The following is an 18,225-nucleotide window of genomic DNA, read 5'->3' as shown; positions in this document are numbered from 1 at the left end:
ATTTTTGACATCATATATATGGTGTTCTATATGTCGGATGTTCGTTTTTGTTTTATATTGATAAAATTTAGACTTACATATACAAGTTTAGATCTATGAACGATGAAGAAAAATAAATCTACGGGCATACAAAATTCTAAGTCCATTCGTCTATCAGTCGATCCACTTTTATATTCTTCACAACATGGTCTTGCTTTCCATACATACCTAGTATCGAATCATTTGAAGCTTTTGGGTGTGTGTCTTGAGTCACAGAATGCGATAGTCAATGGTCAATGACCAATGGAACTGGTCATTGATCTTTTAATCATCAACAATGGAATAAACGAGAGATATATAATCAAACTCAGCTTCTCTGCCTGAAGGCCTGCTTTGACCCTGAAGAGCTTGGTTTTGGCTAGTTTGTCGCCATGTTGAGTTGGTGCTATTTGTCAAGCTAGAAACGCTGGACTGAACACCGGTAATAGTTACATTTGCACTACTCTTTGAGCCAGCACTGTTTGCAGATACTGGCCCACCATTTATGGAATTGCTACTCGCCGTACCACTTCCTACAGAACCCGTGCCAGAGCTAGCAGCACCACCAGAAGGATTTGAGACAGACCCTCCACTAGAGCCAAGTAGATTCGAATTTGCCACACTGGTGTTCGGGTTGCTGCCGCCGCCGCCACCACTGCCTGTGCCACTGCCACTGCCACCACCACTGCCATTTCCATTATTGCCGTTGCCGCCGCCATTGCCGCTGCCGTTTCCGTTTCCGTTGCTGCTATTTCCGGACAGACTAGCCCCTGAGCTACTGGCGCCACTATTGGATGGAGTGCCAACGCCTCCGCCGTTGCCAGCACTAGTTCCGCTCGAGCTAGTAGAGGAAGTGGCTTGTGGTAAGTGCTGCATTATGTTCTGCACCTCGTTCTCGCTCGGAGATTCAGCAAATATTGTGGTGTTGGCGAGAACACAGTTGTTTAACGCCATTTGCGCTTTGTTAGCCTCCTCTCGAGTTGTATATTTACATAAGGCAATTCCTTGGTTCAAATATAGGTGAAAGCTTATAAGGGGGCCATGCTGCATACACAGTGTACGTAAGGTTGGACCGTCAATCTAAAAATAAATAAAAAATGTAATGAAATGGTTAATCTATTATCCGTATTACGACTTATAGAATATTTGTACTATGTGCAAGGCCGAAGCTTGCTGTCTGTCCTGTGATATAAAAGGTGCGTTTCAAAGTGACCAGTACCTTTTGAAAAGCGTTATGCAGATTTAGAGGCTATTCAAAAGGCTTCCGACCTACAAGCTAAATCACCCGTTCAACATGCTTTTGGATAGTGCAAAAAGCTGTAATGAAGGACTATTTCTAATAAAATAAATTGATTTTGCCAAAATGACCATTTGTTCTATTTTTTTAAGCCCTGTTTACTTTGGAACGCAGCTTGTATATGACAAATTCATACTTTAAAAATGAAAAAAGTTTATTTAACTTTGGTATGTCGAATTTTGTAAACTAGATGTGTATAAGAAACAGTACTATTCCAACCTTTTGTTCTATATAAAATCAAATACAACTTTACTTCTTTACGTTCACTTTTTATTAACAATATATTTTTTGGCAGATTTTCATACGGGGACTGACTGTTCCTATGACAGTTATATGAAATACACGTCTATTAGTGATTTAAACCCAATCAAAATTTGTTTCGTTCACTGTTACGGCTACAACCAATATAACTAATTCGATTATGGTTTAACATTTACTAACATTTCAATATTTTTTTTCTAAAATAACTTTCTATTAAGGGGTTATATACAGTTCAAAAGCCGAATAAAAGAGAATTGAAAAAAAAAAAATGCTGAGAAAACTATTAAATTTAAGAAGCTACAGCTAATCTCTCAAAAAAGGCGTATTGCGGTGAGCACTATATCTCTGGACTGGATCCTCCAAAATTTAATCGAAGAAATAGGTAAAATAAAGTATTTTACAAAATGTCGATTTTTTAAACAAAAAAATTGGTTTTTGATCAAAATGTCGGTCTAAAATTGCTAATAAAAAAAAATTATCGGACATTTTTTTTGCTTAAATTCTAAAGAATATATTTAATAAGCTCGTATAAAAATTTTAAACTAATCGGTTTAGCCGTTTTCGAGTAATGTTGGTCACCGACTTTGAAAAAACCATTTTGAGTAGAACGCGTTTAAAGTTTGTATTTGTACTTTTAATCGCTCTGAAACGCCTTTTAAAATTTGGGTTTAACTTCGAAAATATTAACGGGGTCGATATGAAATTTTCTGAATGTATTCTTAAATATATATACACCCTGACAGGGGCCGTTCATTACAAGGTGTCAAAAACAACAGTTTGCCGAACTCTGCAGCGTTGCGTCACATTAAATTATCATATATGATGAAATCACCCCATCTTTTTGGAAAGCTTTATGCAGATAGCTTTAAAACTGAGAGACTTTTTAGCGTAGAATTGCTGATTAAGAGTATACATAAATACTTTAAAGGGACGGATATGTTTTCTTCAAACTTCTGAGTGAAATTATAATACTCGCTGCAAGGGTATACAAAGGGCGGTAACCAAATTGCTATTTGATAAACCCCCAGAAACTGCGCAAAAAAAGATGCATTGCTGGTGCATACTTGGTTAAAAAAAAAACTTAAGTAAATCAAGAACCTAACGCAATGAAAAGTGCCATACCAACTTTATCTTAAGAAATTTTTTATATATATGATGTTCGGTAAGGTTTTTAAATAAGTGTACCTACCATTTTAAGCAAACCTTTATTATTTTGTAACATTTTAAAATTGAGAATATTAAAAAACACAGGTTCATGAATTATTATGGTAATGGGGGTAAAGGTTATGTGTGTGTGTTCGTCCAGATAGCTCGTTGTGTAGAAAAGCACGGACCGACACTACGATACGGAAGTAAACTCAATTGATGATTTTATATACTTTATATGGTCAGAAATGTCCCTTTTGTAATGCAACTGACTCTTACAACTGTGTGGCGGGGTCAATTTCGGAAAGAAGCCTTATGTTTCACACAGAACACGGCCCATCTGATGACTCTGGCTAGAAATATATATTTTTCTTGCAGTTGGATACGCTCTTTTCTAGGTGTTACTTTTCAACGAATAAGTAGATTTTGGTATGTTATATTCGGTATACGTTATGAACAAAGTCCATTAAACACGTGTGAGATAAGTGTTTAATTGTAGTGCTGACGCTTAAAACATACCTGAGCTGTTAGATTTTTAAGAAGCAACCAACTAGAGCCCCATGAAGTATTACCACCTGTCCAAGTTGTGTTTGTTGTTTGAACACCACCACTTCGAGCCTGTAGCCAGCCATTGGAACCTCCGCTGATGGTTGATGATGTTGACGTACTACAATTTCCTCCATTACCAGATTTATTTGAATTGGCAGTCAATCCTGGCGGGGGACCTCGGGACGATGATTTATTCAGGGGGCTTGTCCAAAGCTCAGAAGTGGCAGCACATTGCTGGCTGTTGTCAGACCAACTATACCCATAACAAAAATAAAATGTCAAATTTTGTATTACGGTTGGTATTTGGTATTTGACATCATTAAAACATTACCTGGGGAAATTTTGGTTTGGATTAAAACTCCATGTAGACGACGATAAACTTAGAGGCGGCAAATCAGTCGGGGAGTTCTTGCCGGTATTGGCAAATATGTCAGCATCTTTTGGCGTTGAATTAATGGATAGTGGAGATCTAGCAACGCTTCCAGGAGTAATGCTGGGATCGTCTTCTATGCTTTTGATCTGAGAACCCTTAAAAGCAAACTTCTGCTTGGATATGTTTCGGTTTTATGTAATTAAACAGTTTTACCTTCCATGGTTTTCCTGGCTCGAACTCTTGGACCAGGTCGGTGTACGCAGTTGCTGCTGAAGTTGGCTGAGCAACTGACCAGTCTTTATTCTCGTTGTCAGATGAGGGGTCTGGCCAACCGTCCCCAATATTACGTCCAGTTGACCATGTACTATGAAATAAATTGATCATTATTTATTTATTTATTATTTTTAGGCTGTGTTATTTCGGTTTTTAATGGATTCTGATGAAAATGGAAATCTGAGTTTAAATTGAACTGAAAATTTTGTACATTTGAGATTTCTGTTTCATAGCCGTTAGTGTTTTACTAAAAACCAAGAAATAAAGCAAACTTCGGCAAGTCTTCAGCTATTCCAAAATTATATATTTTATATATATTTTAGACAAAAATATTCCATCTATATGCCTACATGTTTAACAACAGTGAAGCTTTGATGATTTTTCGCAAAAGCTATATACAATCGTTGTCCTGCTTTAATGAAATTAAACCCGTAATTCTGAAATAATAATTACTAATTAGTTTATTTAAACCAATAAAAAACAAGAAGGAACGCAAGCCGAAGTTTATATACCCTTGCAGTTATTTCAAAAATTAAATATTCTTTAAAACATACACATTTCGATTTGTATGCGTATATTTTAAAAAACATTACAGCTATGGTATATTTCTGTTCAGTTTTCCGATTTTGATCAAATAAAATGATAAAAACATAACAATGTCCAACAGAATTAAAAATTTAGAAGTTACTTTTGTATACCCTTGCAGAGGGTATTATAATTTCAGTCAGAAGTTTGCAAGAGTGAAGGAGACATCTCCGACACTATAGAGTTTATATACTCTTCAAGTTCTTCTCTTTTCTATTACATTGAAGTGCTTTAAACAAGGCATTTCAGTATGTGGAAGAAGCACTTTGTTCAAAATTGGAACACATAATCACTACAAATTTCCAATTCAACATCTAATTCAATTGATTGAAGTTTTTCTTATCATATTTGATAAGCATTATAATTTGTAATCATGTTTAGAGAAATGCTTACCCATCACTTTGTAGGCCCAAAGAGCTTATGTTGGTTGAGTTGCTCGTTAAATTTTGTTTAGTTGCACCTGGAGCACGGGAAAATTCCGTACTGTCAGAGTTTATGTCCTTGTCTAATACTGGAAGCTTCCACTGATTAAGTCGGGATTGCTGATTGGACGCTCCTTGATATCCACTTGGCTGAAAACGTTTCAAAAATTTCTTATAGTTTTACATTTTTTATGTATTAAACACGATGAGGACATATTTTTCTAAATTCGCGGTTGTGTTGTGAACAAAGATGTGGAAATGTATGTTATAGCTGGTTTCAACAATGTAACTTGCCCCATTAGCCACAGTTTTAAATGTGCACCAGTTTCCTTACCGGATCGCTTTTTAAATCTTTTTTCTAAAGGAATGTCGTTCTGGATGTGTCCGGAAGTCTTAACGAAAAACGAGTAAAAGCCTTGTAGAGTCGGTTAAAAAAATTAAATGTAACTGAAAATACTCAATCTTGTTAGTGAGGCCCCCAGTTTATCACTATGGACGGCAGACCATGTATTTAGCAGCTCGAGCTTCTAACACTTTAAGAAAAACCCGCTAGTTCAGTGGCGAAAACGGCTAAAAAAGCCCACAACTGTTTAACGACTAAAGCATTATCGTTAAAAAGGTATTTTCAAGGGCTATTCCTAGGCGCGCTGCTTTAAAATTGTTAAGTAGCAAGGCTGATTTTATGGTGCAGCTTTGTGCCGATTTTATTTCGGTAAAATAAAAAATAGTCGTCACAAAGTGTGATATCAAAAGTTTTTGGAGCTGAAGGTGCGATCGTCACTTTAATTTTACCTCGTCAGGAGGTGTTTTTGTTTGATTGACTCTTAGCCTTGGAAAAAAAAAATATATTCTTTGAGCTTACCTTATTAATATTGAGCTCTGAAAAGTTGCTTGGCAAGGTATTAATTGCATCGTGACCTCTTAAATAGTCATTGCCTGAGTGTACAGAAGGATGTTGCTGTTGCTGTGGCTGCTGTTGCTGCTGCTGCTGCGAAGTTGGTTGCATATTTTGCTGTTTGACATACACAGCCTGTTGTGCATTTATTTGGTTCTGTAAATTCTGAATTTGCTGCTTGTATTTAGATATCGCCACATTCACTGCCATTGGATTTGCATTTCCCCCGCGAGCAAGGGATTGTTGCGCTGCTTGGAGATGCTTGAAGCAAAAATTTGAATTTTATTAATATGCAATAAGTTGTATTAATAAGTGAAAATGTAGAAAGTGGGCAGAAAATTACCTTTATATTGCTAAGAAGTTGATTTAGCAGATTAAGTGTAGTTTGTGTTAGAGGTTGAGTCAATATTTGACTAGATATGAAACCACTATGAATGGCCAACTGAATCTGCTGACCAAGCATGCGAATTTGCTGGCCTGATGGTTGATTGTTTGTATTTGCTGCTATATTTGCAGAAGCTGCTGCTGCCACTGCTGCGTTAGATGTGCCCTGGCCAAATCCGACGGAAACGGCGGCCGTGTTACCAACAGACTGAGGTCCTACAGCAACACTATGTTGACCTTGATTCAAATACTTTTGAACTTGCAAAGCTGTCATATTTGCATTATTATTTCCACCTCCAGTAACAGCAGTGCCACCCATGTTATTCATAATATTATTCTGTGAAAGAAAGAAAGGTAATCATATTTTTAGTTCTAGTTTAAAAAAAATATTATAAATAAGCAACCGTTTCGAAAATATAGTATACTTTTTTTTGTCTAGCTTTTACAGTCGATTAAAAATTTTGCGAACCGATTACTTTATATTGCTAAAACGTTAAATCTAAATGTATATTATATATTATAAAAAATAATTAATAAGTATGTACACCAGCACAAGCAATGTTTTAAAGCGCTGCTTACTTTTTGTTGTAGGCTCAAACAAACGGGCTAAACAAAAAACTCATCATAATAAGTTAAACCCCAATACATTTACCAAAAAGTAACCAATCAATAAGGTAACAACATTGATAATTTAAACTAAGTCTTTAAGCTGTAATTAATATTTAATAGCATATCCCTTATTGGCAATAAAACCTGAACAACGTCTTGGATTCGATTTAAAGGAATTAAGTCTCCTTGATTTTACTCCCAACAAATATCAATGGTTGCTTTCTTGGAAGCAACAACGGCCTCTTGCCGGACCACATATTTTCTACAGGACTAAAACAGGCGACAGCGCCGGAAGATCCAAAGCCATGCCTTGGATTTCTTCTGTCTGTGGGCATTGTCCTGTTTGAAGACCCATACGAGCTGCACGATGGTCTTCATTTAATAATTCAAGCAAGACCATAAAATTGCACTGCATCCTCTAACTTTAATAGTTTTCGTGGTGTACTGCGGCTTGTATCCTGCGTTCTTTAAACGTTTGACGTACGATCGAAATTCTCATGCTATTCCTTGGCAAACTTGATGCGCTTGGCCATTTGTCTCGCGTTTAAAAGTGGTGCCTTTCTTGGGTTATACTGCCTGAGATATGTGCGAACTTTTTGCTCTGCCGCATTGCATGTTTTCAGCTTCTTTTTAGCGTAGAAGTAGACTTGAAAGGAGCCTTAGCCTTCTTGCTCCCACGAATCAACCTATTAACTTGAACGGGGTCAAAATATTGTTTTCAGGATTTTTCTGGCATTATTGATCATTCCATTCAAACATCCAGCCAACCCAGTTCTTTTCACGTCCCATTTTTATTGTATTTATAGAAACAATGAAGTGAAAGTCAATCTAGTAAACGAATGGGTTTTTTCACACAAAAAATCAGATAATTATTTAAGAACCGCAGAGCCAGTGCTAAATTTTTTTTGTTCGGGTATTTTAAAAATAATATATAGAGAGAAATTTGAAAGAAACTACGATGTTTTCGTATAGGCGGAATACTAAACCGTATAAAAAATGTTAATTAAAAAAATGGTTTGTTGCGGTGCTATTCATAAATGGGGGTACGATCGTATTTATCTGGTTTACTTACATGAGGAAAAGACATTGAAGGTTGTCCACTGCTGACTGGGTAGCGACCAGCAAACCCACCGCTACTAGTTGAACTCGTGTGGTCAGCATAAGAGCCAAGGGTGTCATCATGTCGACGCCAGCCATCCATTGCCAAAGATGAATTGGCACGCAGCATATCGGCTGCTTCTTCGATGTTCATATTGGCAGTTACCAATGCCCGCTCTACATCTTCCTTCTTGAATCCGTTATCCACAAGAATGCGGTATTGCTTGCTTTGCTTAATCATCTCCGTATTAATAACATTAACCATTCCCACGTTGAGTCCTGCTAGCTTCTGCTGCTGCTGAGATTTTCCTATGATCCCACCGTGTGCGTTCCAATCGGATCCCAGATCAACGCCATCCACCACACCTACTCCTCCCGCAGTGCTCCAGCCCGACGAGGCACCAGTAGCTGGCAGTTTGCCTTGCTTATTGCCCCAACTAACGCCTACTGGCGCTGCGTCGCTCCAAGAGTTTTGTGCGAGTGTCGCGTTGGACTTATCATCCACCCAGTTGCTGCTGGACACACTTCCACCGCTGGGGGCGCCCACGTTGTGAGTGTCATCTCCCCAAGTTGTGACAGGAGCAACAGTGTTTCTGCCGCTAACATTGTTTGAGTGCACCCACATGGCGCCTCCGTCTGGCTTGTGCTGCACGCCTCCAACAGATGGTAGCCGCGCCTGGGGTCCAACTACACTGTTCATAGGATTGTTGGGATTGGCCCCCACTGGAACATTGCTATTGCCAACGCCGGCGATGCCGATGCCCCCGGACTGGTTTTGACCACGCATCAGATGACCACCACGACCAATTGAATCGGTCATGTCTTTCCAGTGACCGCTTGCACCGGGAACACGAGTTTGCTGGCCCCACAACGAAGTACCATCGTCGTAATTAGGAATACTGCGGCGCTGGGGCGGTGGCGATGGTTCTTCCCATCCACTTATCTGCTTCGATATGTCTTTGGGGCCACTAACGCCAACGCCCACCGATTGGGCCGGCCCCCACTGGGTCGGGATATTGCCCGACACAGGGCCAGGACCAGGACCAGGACCTGGACCAGGACCAGGACCTCCGGGCCCACCGGGACCTCCGGGACCGATGCCCGGTCCTGATGTTCCTTGAACATTCGTACTTGCAGTCCCTACGCTTTGGCCGACCATTTTGTTGATATTTTGTATCTGGTTATGGGACATCTGCGGATGATGACCCCACATTTCTGATGTCCCATTAAGTCGGCCGGATATCCCACGGGGATCTCCTCGAATGGGATCACGCGGATCAATCATTCGGATATCGCGGGGATCACTAGAAGATCCCCCAGAAGCGTTAACGCCGCGATGATCAACATTCCGGATATCCATCGATCCGCCTCCAGCCAAAGGACGAATTTCGCGAGGGTCTCCCCATCCGTTGCCAGCATTGTTGGAGTTTCCGCTACCACCTGCAACGACTCCAGTGTTTCCAGTTAAATTGCTTGATCCGCTACCTGCTGAAAGAAAAAAAAACTCATTAAATGGACCCGAATTAAAAAATAATGAGAAAGAAGCTTAAATCGGCCATCCTGATTTTTTAGTTCTTATGTTAACTCAAAATGAAAGTAACAAAAATGGACATATTTTATACCATTACAAAAACCTTTAATACACACACAACTACTTCCCATAATGAGACACACCCGGCTTTTAATTTAGCGAAAAAAGCAAACAATTTTTTATAAAAAAAAGACATTTTAGTATATAGATTATGGGCGGTGAGCTTAAGTCTTGACACAATTGCTTTCGCATATTATTACCAGTTGATCCAAGTCCAACGCCAACCACTCCTTGTCCCCATTGAGGACCGCCCGATGAAACGACACCTCCTGGGCCGACATTAACTCCACCTTGGCTTACTCCCACTGCCGCTCCAGATCCCGCGTTGCTGACCGATCCTCCTGTCCACACACTACTGCTGTCGGCCCCATCATCGTCCTCTCCCCACGTTCCGCCTAGGTTGGAGGACGGTGTATGACCCCAAGACGGCTTTGGAACTTGCTGAGCAGTCGGCTGACCTCCGTTTCTCAGATTGGACTCCCAAAGATCAGTTCCATTGTTAATGTTTGGCTTCCACATTGGTGGTCCGGCGGCATCTTTATTGGTTGGCTCTGGCGAACTGGGGACTTCCCAATTGGTATCCTGGTTGACATGCTGACAGCCCCAGCCATCTTGGGAAAAAAGCGCTTCGCGCATAGTGCTTAAGTGTTCTAACTGATCGTTAGCTTCAAAAGTTGCATTCCCAACTATTCCTGCATCAACTTGATCTTCAACGTCATTATCGTAAGCAATTATAGCAATTTTTATGAACTCTTTAGTTTGTTTTTAGAAAAGGAACGACTTGACTTTAATCCTTGTGCTTTCCGTGTTCTGTATAAATAAACAAAAATAAACAACAAAAGTTTAGATGCTTATATTATTTACCATTACATACATACATACATACATAACATTAATATAGTAAAAATAAAAATTGCTCTATGCTTATGAACCAGTTTTAAAAATATCTCCCTTAAACTTAAGGCGATTTTTTTAAGTTTAGGACGGACTCGAACCCGCCACCTCTGGGTTTGTAATCGATCACGCTAAAAAAACGCTACCGAGTCATCGCGAAGATCAAGATCTTATCATTATCTTATATCTTATTCTTGTAGGTTCACAGTTCAGTTCTCAATTAAGACATTGAATTTGTAAGTTATAACTTAAAAATTAAAATAAATATTTATAATAGTAAAACAAATATTTGCGAATTTAGGTTACCCAAAGGCAAAATATTTTGTTTATATATATATTTATATTTTAAATTTAAAAATACAATTTATCTAATTAAAAAAAAATTATTTTTTTTTATTTTAGCGGAATTATTTTTTGAAGTTGTTTTGTTTTGTGAACAATTGAAAAACTAGTTATTAATATCGGACTAGTTCTATAAAAAGTCTTACTCGGCAGTTAAAAGATACTGTTTTCGGGAAAACACGTTTGAAAGTAAATTACGGTGCATAACATTCCTTACAGTTTCAAGGAACATGCGGTAAAATATTGTTTCGTATTTGCAGACACTTATCGATTAAAATAATGAAAAAGCGAGGACGGAAGCTAGCTTCGGCATGCCGAAGTTTTAAAAGCAGCAAAGTTCTAATTTTTTTTCTTTTTTTCCCGATTCTTCCTATGGTATGGCAGCAACATGGTATACTCGTCCGATCTGGCTCGTTCCGACTTATTTACTACCTGCAATAGAGAGACAACTTTTGGGAAAGTTTCATGTAGATAGCTTTAAAACTGAGAGACTAGTTTGCGTAGAAACGGACGGACAGACAGACGGACTGACGGACATGACTAGATCGACTCTCCTAGTGATGCTGATCAAAAATATATATACTTTATAGGTTCGGAAATGTCTCCTTCACTGCGTTGCAAACTTCTGACTAAAATATAATATAATATATAATAATATAGGGTATAAACACACATATTTTGTAAGCTTAAATCTATTTTTTTACTTCCAAATACTGCAAATATTATAATAAATTGAAAATGAAAGAATGCTACGTGATTATCTGAGGAATTACTTTTCAAACGAAGCGTTATCTATTTTTGTTGATGATCCTGCGATGCCATAGGATGTTCACCGCTAACCACCTTGCGAAAGGGGAGTCAAAGACTGGCTGCCACGCCCCTACATGTCAATATATATGTTTGAAATTTTTTGAAGATACTTAAAATGTAATTTTTGTTTGGCCTCTAAAACCTAAAAGGGTTTGCGTTGTCAAAAATAAATACATGTGTAGATATCTTTATACATATGTAAAAGAAAATATATTGGGTATTCCCAAACGACAGAATCTCTGAACTGCTGAATTTCGGTCAGCTGTTCCACACAAATTCAACTAGCTGAAATTTAAGCAAAAGCCTTAGCTTAGATAGACAAAGCTAGGGCGACTAACAAACAGTAGCTGTAACGTCTGTTTGATGAAACAGCTGTTTGACCAGGAAACAAATTGGTTGTTCACTCAATTGCTGAAAATCTCAGGAATTCAGTGATTTAGTCGTTTAGGGAACCCCCAAATTATTTTGTAAATTTTTTTTTTTAGCATCTGAAGAACAAACGTCAGGTTTTGAAAAGTCATATCCTTATTTCCCGAACAAAATAAGATTTGATTTTTGATTATAAAATTGATCACATGTAAATAAATATTTATTTTTAGAAAATGTTTGTTTAAGGTGCGATCGTCATCAGTTTTCTATCTTCTTAATAAAAGTTGGCTTTCATTTTATACCAAAAATTTACTATTACAATTACAATTATTAACAACATACTGTGTACATCTTCAAGAAATTTGACATTTATACATATAGTGGGCAAAAAGTTTACGAACATTTTATATGAAGCTGAAGTGCAAAGTGTTCTTAAACTTTTTTTGCCCACTGTATGTACATATTGATCTTATAACGAACGCTGCACTACCAGGGCTGCTGCACAACAGGCAATTTTGCTTTTCTTTAAATATATATATGTAAATATGTATAAGTGTATTAATATTTATGTACTGATTCACGTGGAAGAAGACATAATATAAGCAATGTTGCAATATTGAATTTGCACAGTATAGGAAATAATTTTATCCACTGCATATGTAGATACACCACTATTTTGGTATATACATACATACATATATGTAGAACTTATTTGACAACTCTGGTCCGGCAGCCATCATTGACGCAATCACCCTATTTTAAGTCTACCTTTTCTAATTTCGCTGTCGCCAGTTAGCACAAATAAAGTTTGATTTTAAAATATTACAGGGATGACTAAATCAGTTACTTATACTGAATATGAACAGATAAAATTGTATTTCAACGTTCGTCCATACATACAAACATATAAGGCTTTTTTCTATACACGGCTATGTAACGATGATATTTGCAATTAACTAGTATATTCGCGTGTTCATTTGCCTATGTGTACAGACAATACAAGCAAAAACCAGAAATAATTACAAGACGGAGATTCAAGAACCTACCAGAGGGAAAAATGTTATCCTTTACTTAGAACTGCGAATATATTAAATTAAAGCACTTGTTTCTTTGCGAATATACCGAAGAATATTTGCAAGAATTTTTGCTTATACCGACGAGAAGTTGATTTTCTCTATATAAGTACATATGTATGTATTGTTGTGTATGTATGCATGCCAAGCCACTTTGACGATTTCACAAAGTGTGTATATGTAGTAAAACATACACACATTCGGCACTCAATTACAATTTTTCACATTTCACAAAATATATTAATGTCTTTTTTAAATTTTAAATTATTTTAAATGTGAAAATAATTTTGAACAGAGAATAATACATTCGTTGTAGTTGAATTTAAATTTCGGTGCACGTTTAACGACGGGGACGGTACAAGTTACTATTGTATTTGGTGAACGCATACAGCTATGGCTGCCGTCGATATTGCCACCTAGTCGGAAACCAAACATAAAATGGTAACTATAGGTGTTAGGAGGCAAGGGTAAAAAAAAGGAGCTCAATACAGCTAAAATACATAGGTAAAATTTATTTTTGGTTTGGTACTGATAATGACAGCAGTTTTGGCCACAAATTTCCAAATCTGGGATGCTTATACGTCATTATGTAAAATATTTAAAGCGTGGCAACTCTTAATATGGAACAGACATATATGTATGTATGTTCATATAACAATCACTTTCCAATGCATGATACATAAACGAACAGAATTTATTCTGCACTGATACACACATACATATATTTGAAACTATTCGCTTGAATTTTTACGACCATTTAGGTTATGCATATTTAGGTTATGTCTGCCAGTTTCTTTTTTTGTCAAAAAAAAAGTCCGTCTTGAAGCATACATGCCTTTTTTCTTTAATTTGATTTGAGTGTCTGCACTAACACAATAACACTTATATAGAATCTGTTGGTACTGAAATTTCCCAAAGCCTTTTGTTTCAATGACACAGCGCTTGTTTTTGGATGAATACGCACACATAAACATTCACTAATCGTGCTAATTCATTTTAACACACGCGCTTGAATTGAATTAAAAATAAACTATACGACGCTCTCGCTCGCTCTTCGTCTGGACAACGACAAGCGATAATATGCTTTTTCTTAGTCAACCGATAGTTTCGATAGTAATTGAAAATAATCGAATTAAGCAGAGGCACAAGTACATAGGGTATTCCCTAAGCGACGGTAATTTTAAATGCAGATATTCCATTTAGTGGACTTTTTAAGTGTGCCTGCACTAATGTGGCACGAACAGGTGATCTGGGTTTGTTTACCTTTGAGTTTTGGCAAATCCATAAGAAATTAATTAAAAATAATGAATAAGAGTGAATTTACTCAACGCTTTAATGCAACGGTATTTTCCGGTATTTTTTCTAAAAACGTTTAGGGCGAATGATTTTTAATCGTATTTATTTATCGCATTTATTTTAAATGCAGCATTTAGCCTAATGGGATTCCCTGTGTAAATAAATGCGCATTAGGCTTTTAAATGCGCCAATGGAATCCGGCTATTAATAATTTATGGCCTAGTTGCACAGTACCATTCACCATCTCCTTCAAAGATGGTCCGTAGTAGTCCAGTCCCACAGTGCCCATCCAAGCGATTTGGGATTTTTGATGGTGGACTGGTGCTCCCACAGAGCCAACATCAATCTTCCACCATCCACCGTCCATCAAAGAAACGGCAAAACCTTCTGCCGTGCCAAAAATTTCCCCGTTATTCCTTGACGGTGGAATTAACGTTCCTAATAGAGTATTTCCACAGAGATCCATCCATCTTCCACCATCCGTAGAGAGGATGGTCCATAAGGTTTTGCCGTTCCAGAAACAAACCAGGTAAACTTTGAAGGACAACTCCATCATATCCACCTTCCGATTTCAGCTGATCTTAACAGCTTTAGCTCGTCAAAACATAAACAAAGATGGTTGACCTGCTGACTTTGTTTAGGTTTTGACGAGCCACATCTGTTCAGATCAGCTGAAATCGGAAAATTCCAACCGTTTCCAACGGATGGACTGTGTGGAAAGAGGGCATAACCGACCGTTTCATGCCGATATCTTGCCAATGTTTTTTCGGTGCAACTGACCTGACGGTCAGCCAGAACCTTTTTTAAAACGATTTAACTTTTTCAAGTGTATAAAAACGGAAACACTTGCAAATTTACGTTATGGAGCAAAATTTTTATTTTTTTTAAGGCGACTAGAAAATTAAGTAAATACTAAAAGCTATTTCCATTGTTTAGGTGTAGCTGTTAATAACTTATAATAACTGACGAAATATGTTTACAAATTTGCGGTTGTATAGTTTTTCTATTTCTAGGTAATACTTTTTGGAATGTAAAGTATTTAATGTAAGCAGATTTAAAGAATGTAGGGATTGCGATCACAAACTTGTGAACTTCATTTAAATAGCCCTTCAGATCTAATAGACATACCATATGTCAGCTACACGAATTGTCACTCTATTTAAGAAACAGTGTAGTTTTAAAATTATTTTAAGTTGAGCCACACATTAAGTAAGCCCATGTTTTTACTCTCAATTCCAGCAAAAACGTTTTATAGTTATTATGACAGAATAAAGCCGACCCATCCACGAGAATTTCAAACTGCGAGTTAGGTTTAATTAACTGTGAATACTTAAATGTTTTGCTTTAGAGTAAAACAATGATTTTTTTTTGTGGTATGATTATTTGAAAAATGTATGTTTGTTTTATTTAAAAAGAGCATCAGATGAAATTTTATATTGTAAATGTTTAGCGATGTTATAAAAGCAATCGCTTGTATGTATTTAAAATTAGTTTTACCAATTATTGAGAAAATCAAAACCCTTAGGGATTTCAGGTGTTAAAAGCTTAGCATTTTCATCTTGTCGAATATCTTTAAACTCATTTTCATTATCAGACAAGTCGTTCGACATACTGCTTTTTGATCCAAAACTGACCAAGAGTTGCAGTTCTTGATTCGAGTCAAAACATTCCTCATTATTATATACACATATACTTTTTTGGTCGCTTATTAGATTGGTAATTACTTTACTCTGGTTAACGTCAGTCATATCACAGTCATAAGTATGTAGACTGGGTAGTTTTGGGCTGCGCGAAACGTTCGTCATTAACGTTAAATAAAGCACGTTCGATGCATCAATGGGAACTCCGGGATCAGAGACTTCATCACATTCCTTTAGTGATATTTTTATTTGGGACTTAGTTCGATAACTAAATGGAAATGAATGTTCATCACGACTATCTCTGGTATTTTCATCATGTAATAGTTTTAAGCCAACATTTTGCAAAATATACGTGTGCAGGTCTTTTCCGTTAAATGAATATACAGCGTCACTAAAGCAAAGTTTTTGGTCATTTTTTAAATTATCTGTTTTTATTTGTCGTTTTTGTTCCTCGAGCCTATTATAATACTTGGTATATATATCGGGATTTATTAAGTGACTGTTTAATATTTTTTCCTGTTCATTTAAAGTCAATTTAAGCCAGGCTTCTGGACTGTACGCAGATTTTACATTATTTACATCGCGCGTAATCTTTTCGGAGAGGGAACTTAATTTTGAAAAGTATGAATGAATTCCTTCATGTGTTGCCATCTTTAATCTGAAACAATAAACAATTAATATTTATACACATATAACATATATTTATGTTTGAGATCGTTATTATTGAAATACAAATTTTTTAAAACATAACTTACAAAGTTATACTACTTTGAAAAAGAATACAGGGGAAAAAACAAGGATATTAAGAAAAGATTTGACAGATTACGGCTTTTCCTTAATTAAATAAAGGAAGATGTTATAACTGGAATTTCTTTTTGTTTGGTTATAAATTTACCAATCTTCAATAGGGTTTGTTAAATATTGTAGTATTCTTTAAATCTGAAATATTTTTTGTTTATATATTTTTTTTATATTTATATATATGTACTAGGAGGGTGTCCACACTACCCGGAAGTATAGGATACGTCGCGTTTTTTTTAATGTGGTTTCCCTTAAAGCATCAAAAGACTCGTTGATGCTTAAGGAAAAATTTTACCAAAGGAATTTTCGATATTCAGTTTAAAAGAGCCATTTTTCGACGTTTGAAGAGATTTTTGGCTAAATTGTAATTTTGGAACGTGTGTTAAAACTAGTGAAAAGCTTTAAGTCTAAGCAGTCACATTTTTTAAACATTTATAATGTCTTAAACTATTTTTTGGCGAAAACACGGAATCGATAGGTTAAACGGTTTAGCGTCCAGAATTTTGGAAAATAAAATTGACCTTTTTTCCAATTGGAAGCGATTTGGGCCACTTGGGGAGCCCCAATAAATCTTAGCAAAACAGTTTAAAGTTGTTAGAATTTAATTAAAATGCATATTAATATTGTTAATCCGTTGATTCCTAGTTTTCGTACTGATAGCTTTATATATATATATATATATATATAAATATTTCAGAATTACGGTTTAAATTTCATCAAAATCGAATAAAAAATATATATTAAAAACAAATTTTTTTTTTTAATTTAACTTTTCTATTTTGTAATTTTTTTTTGAAATTTTTGTTGACTACTTAATAACTTGACATATCAGAATTACGCTTTTTTTTATTAAAATCGGAAAACGATATCATATAGCTGCCAAAATAAATAATTGAGCTGCAAATCATCGTAACTTCAATATACGCAAGTAAATCATAATCTTAATGTTTTCAAGAATATTTAATTTTTGCAATAGCTGCAAGGGTATATGAACTTCGGCTTATCGAAGATTGCTTCCTTTCTTGTTTTGTTTAATAAAGCACACAGTGTTAAATAAAAAAATATTCCCCCTAGACCATCTAAAAACCCCTAAATCTAGGGGAAAACCCCTAATCTGGAACATTGTTTGTTCAATATACATACATACATACATATGTACGTAGTAGCGGAGCTGCTCATAATCTAATACAACTTTGCATTTGTTTTGTTATTTTCTTACAAACTTCTTACCACTGTTATAAGTAATACCATCTGCAAGTACACAATTGAAAAAATTGTTGGTTTTTACAAGTATTCAATAGCACAAATCTGTATTATTGGCAAATTTATATTATTTTTATTCCTCCGGCAGATTCAACAAAAATACTAAAACCGAAGGCTGTAAAGGTATCGAAAATTTGTAAGTATATCGGATTTTTTCGTTTTTAGTACATTTGGAATACCGAATACTTTTCAATTATACTATGTTCAGACTGGACTCGCAACAGGCTTGCCGTCCA

General features: G+C 36.3%; 2 protein-coding genes across 5 annotated transcripts; both read right to left on the bottom strand.

Moving 5' to 3' along the window:
• Positions 1-38: 38 nt before the first annotated feature.
• On the bottom strand, positions 39-14,087 carry LOC128263787 (protein Gawky). Of its 4 annotated transcripts, none has more exons than XM_052999002.1 (10): positions 13,954-14,087; positions 9,702-10,311; positions 7,885-9,398; positions 6,163-6,540; positions 5,787-6,080; positions 4,896-5,074; positions 3,858-4,008; positions 3,603-3,799; positions 3,242-3,524; positions 39-1,098 (listed from the first exon to the last, which is right to left on the bottom strand). In XM_052999002.1, exons 2-10 carry the CDS (start codon positions 10,135-10,137, stop codon positions 304-306), a joined length of 4,227 nt encoding a protein of 1,408 aa, XP_052854962.1. In that variant the 5' UTR covers positions 10,138-10,311; positions 13,954-14,087; the 3' UTR covers positions 39-303. The 4 variants fall into 4 exon arrangements, with proteins under 4 accessions (XP_052854962.1, XP_052854963.1, XP_052854961.1 ...); XM_052999003.1 differs by lacking the exon at positions 13,954-14,087 and adding an exon at positions 13,295-13,368; XM_052999001.1 differs by lacking the exon at positions 13,954-14,087 and adding an exon at positions 12,963-13,124.
• A 1,151-nt stretch (positions 14,088-15,238) lies between these two features.
• Positions 15,239-18,115, bottom strand: LOC128263805 (uncharacterized). The gene is made up of 2 exons (XM_052999054.1): positions 17,957-18,115; positions 15,239-16,583 (listed from the first exon to the last, which is right to left on the bottom strand). Exon 2 carries the CDS (start codon positions 16,574-16,576, stop codon positions 15,779-15,781), a length of 798 nt encoding a protein of 265 aa, XP_052855014.1. The 5' UTR covers positions 16,577-16,583; positions 17,957-18,115; the 3' UTR covers positions 15,239-15,778.
• Positions 18,116-18,225: the final 110 nt, after the last annotated feature.

This window comes from Drosophila gunungcola, unplaced genomic scaffold (genome assembly GCF_025200985.1).
Source record: "Drosophila gunungcola strain Sukarami unplaced genomic scaffold, Dgunungcola_SK_2 000018F, whole genome shotgun sequence".
Lineage (NCBI taxonomy): Eukaryota > Metazoa > Arthropoda > Insecta > Diptera > Drosophilidae > Drosophila > Drosophila gunungcola.
This window is presented reverse-complemented; position numbering and strand designations above follow the sequence as displayed.

Coding starts and splice junctions, on each gene's coding strand:
- LOC128263787 (XM_052999002.1), bottom strand. CDS start 10,137: ATGCGCGAAGCGCTTTTTTCCCAAGATGGCTGGGGCTGTCAGCATGTC. Junction 6,541..7,884: donor CTTCAATGTCTTTTCCTCAT/GTAAGTAAACCA, acceptor TTTCTTTCACAG/AATAATATTATGAATAACAT. Junction 6,081..6,162: donor AACTTCTTAGCAATATAAAG/GTAATTTTCTGC, acceptor TTTTGCTTCAAG/CATCTCCAAGCAGCGCAACA.
- LOC128263805 (XM_052999054.1), bottom strand. CDS start 16,576: ATGGCAACACATGAAGGAATTCATTCATACTTTTCAAAATTAAGTTCC.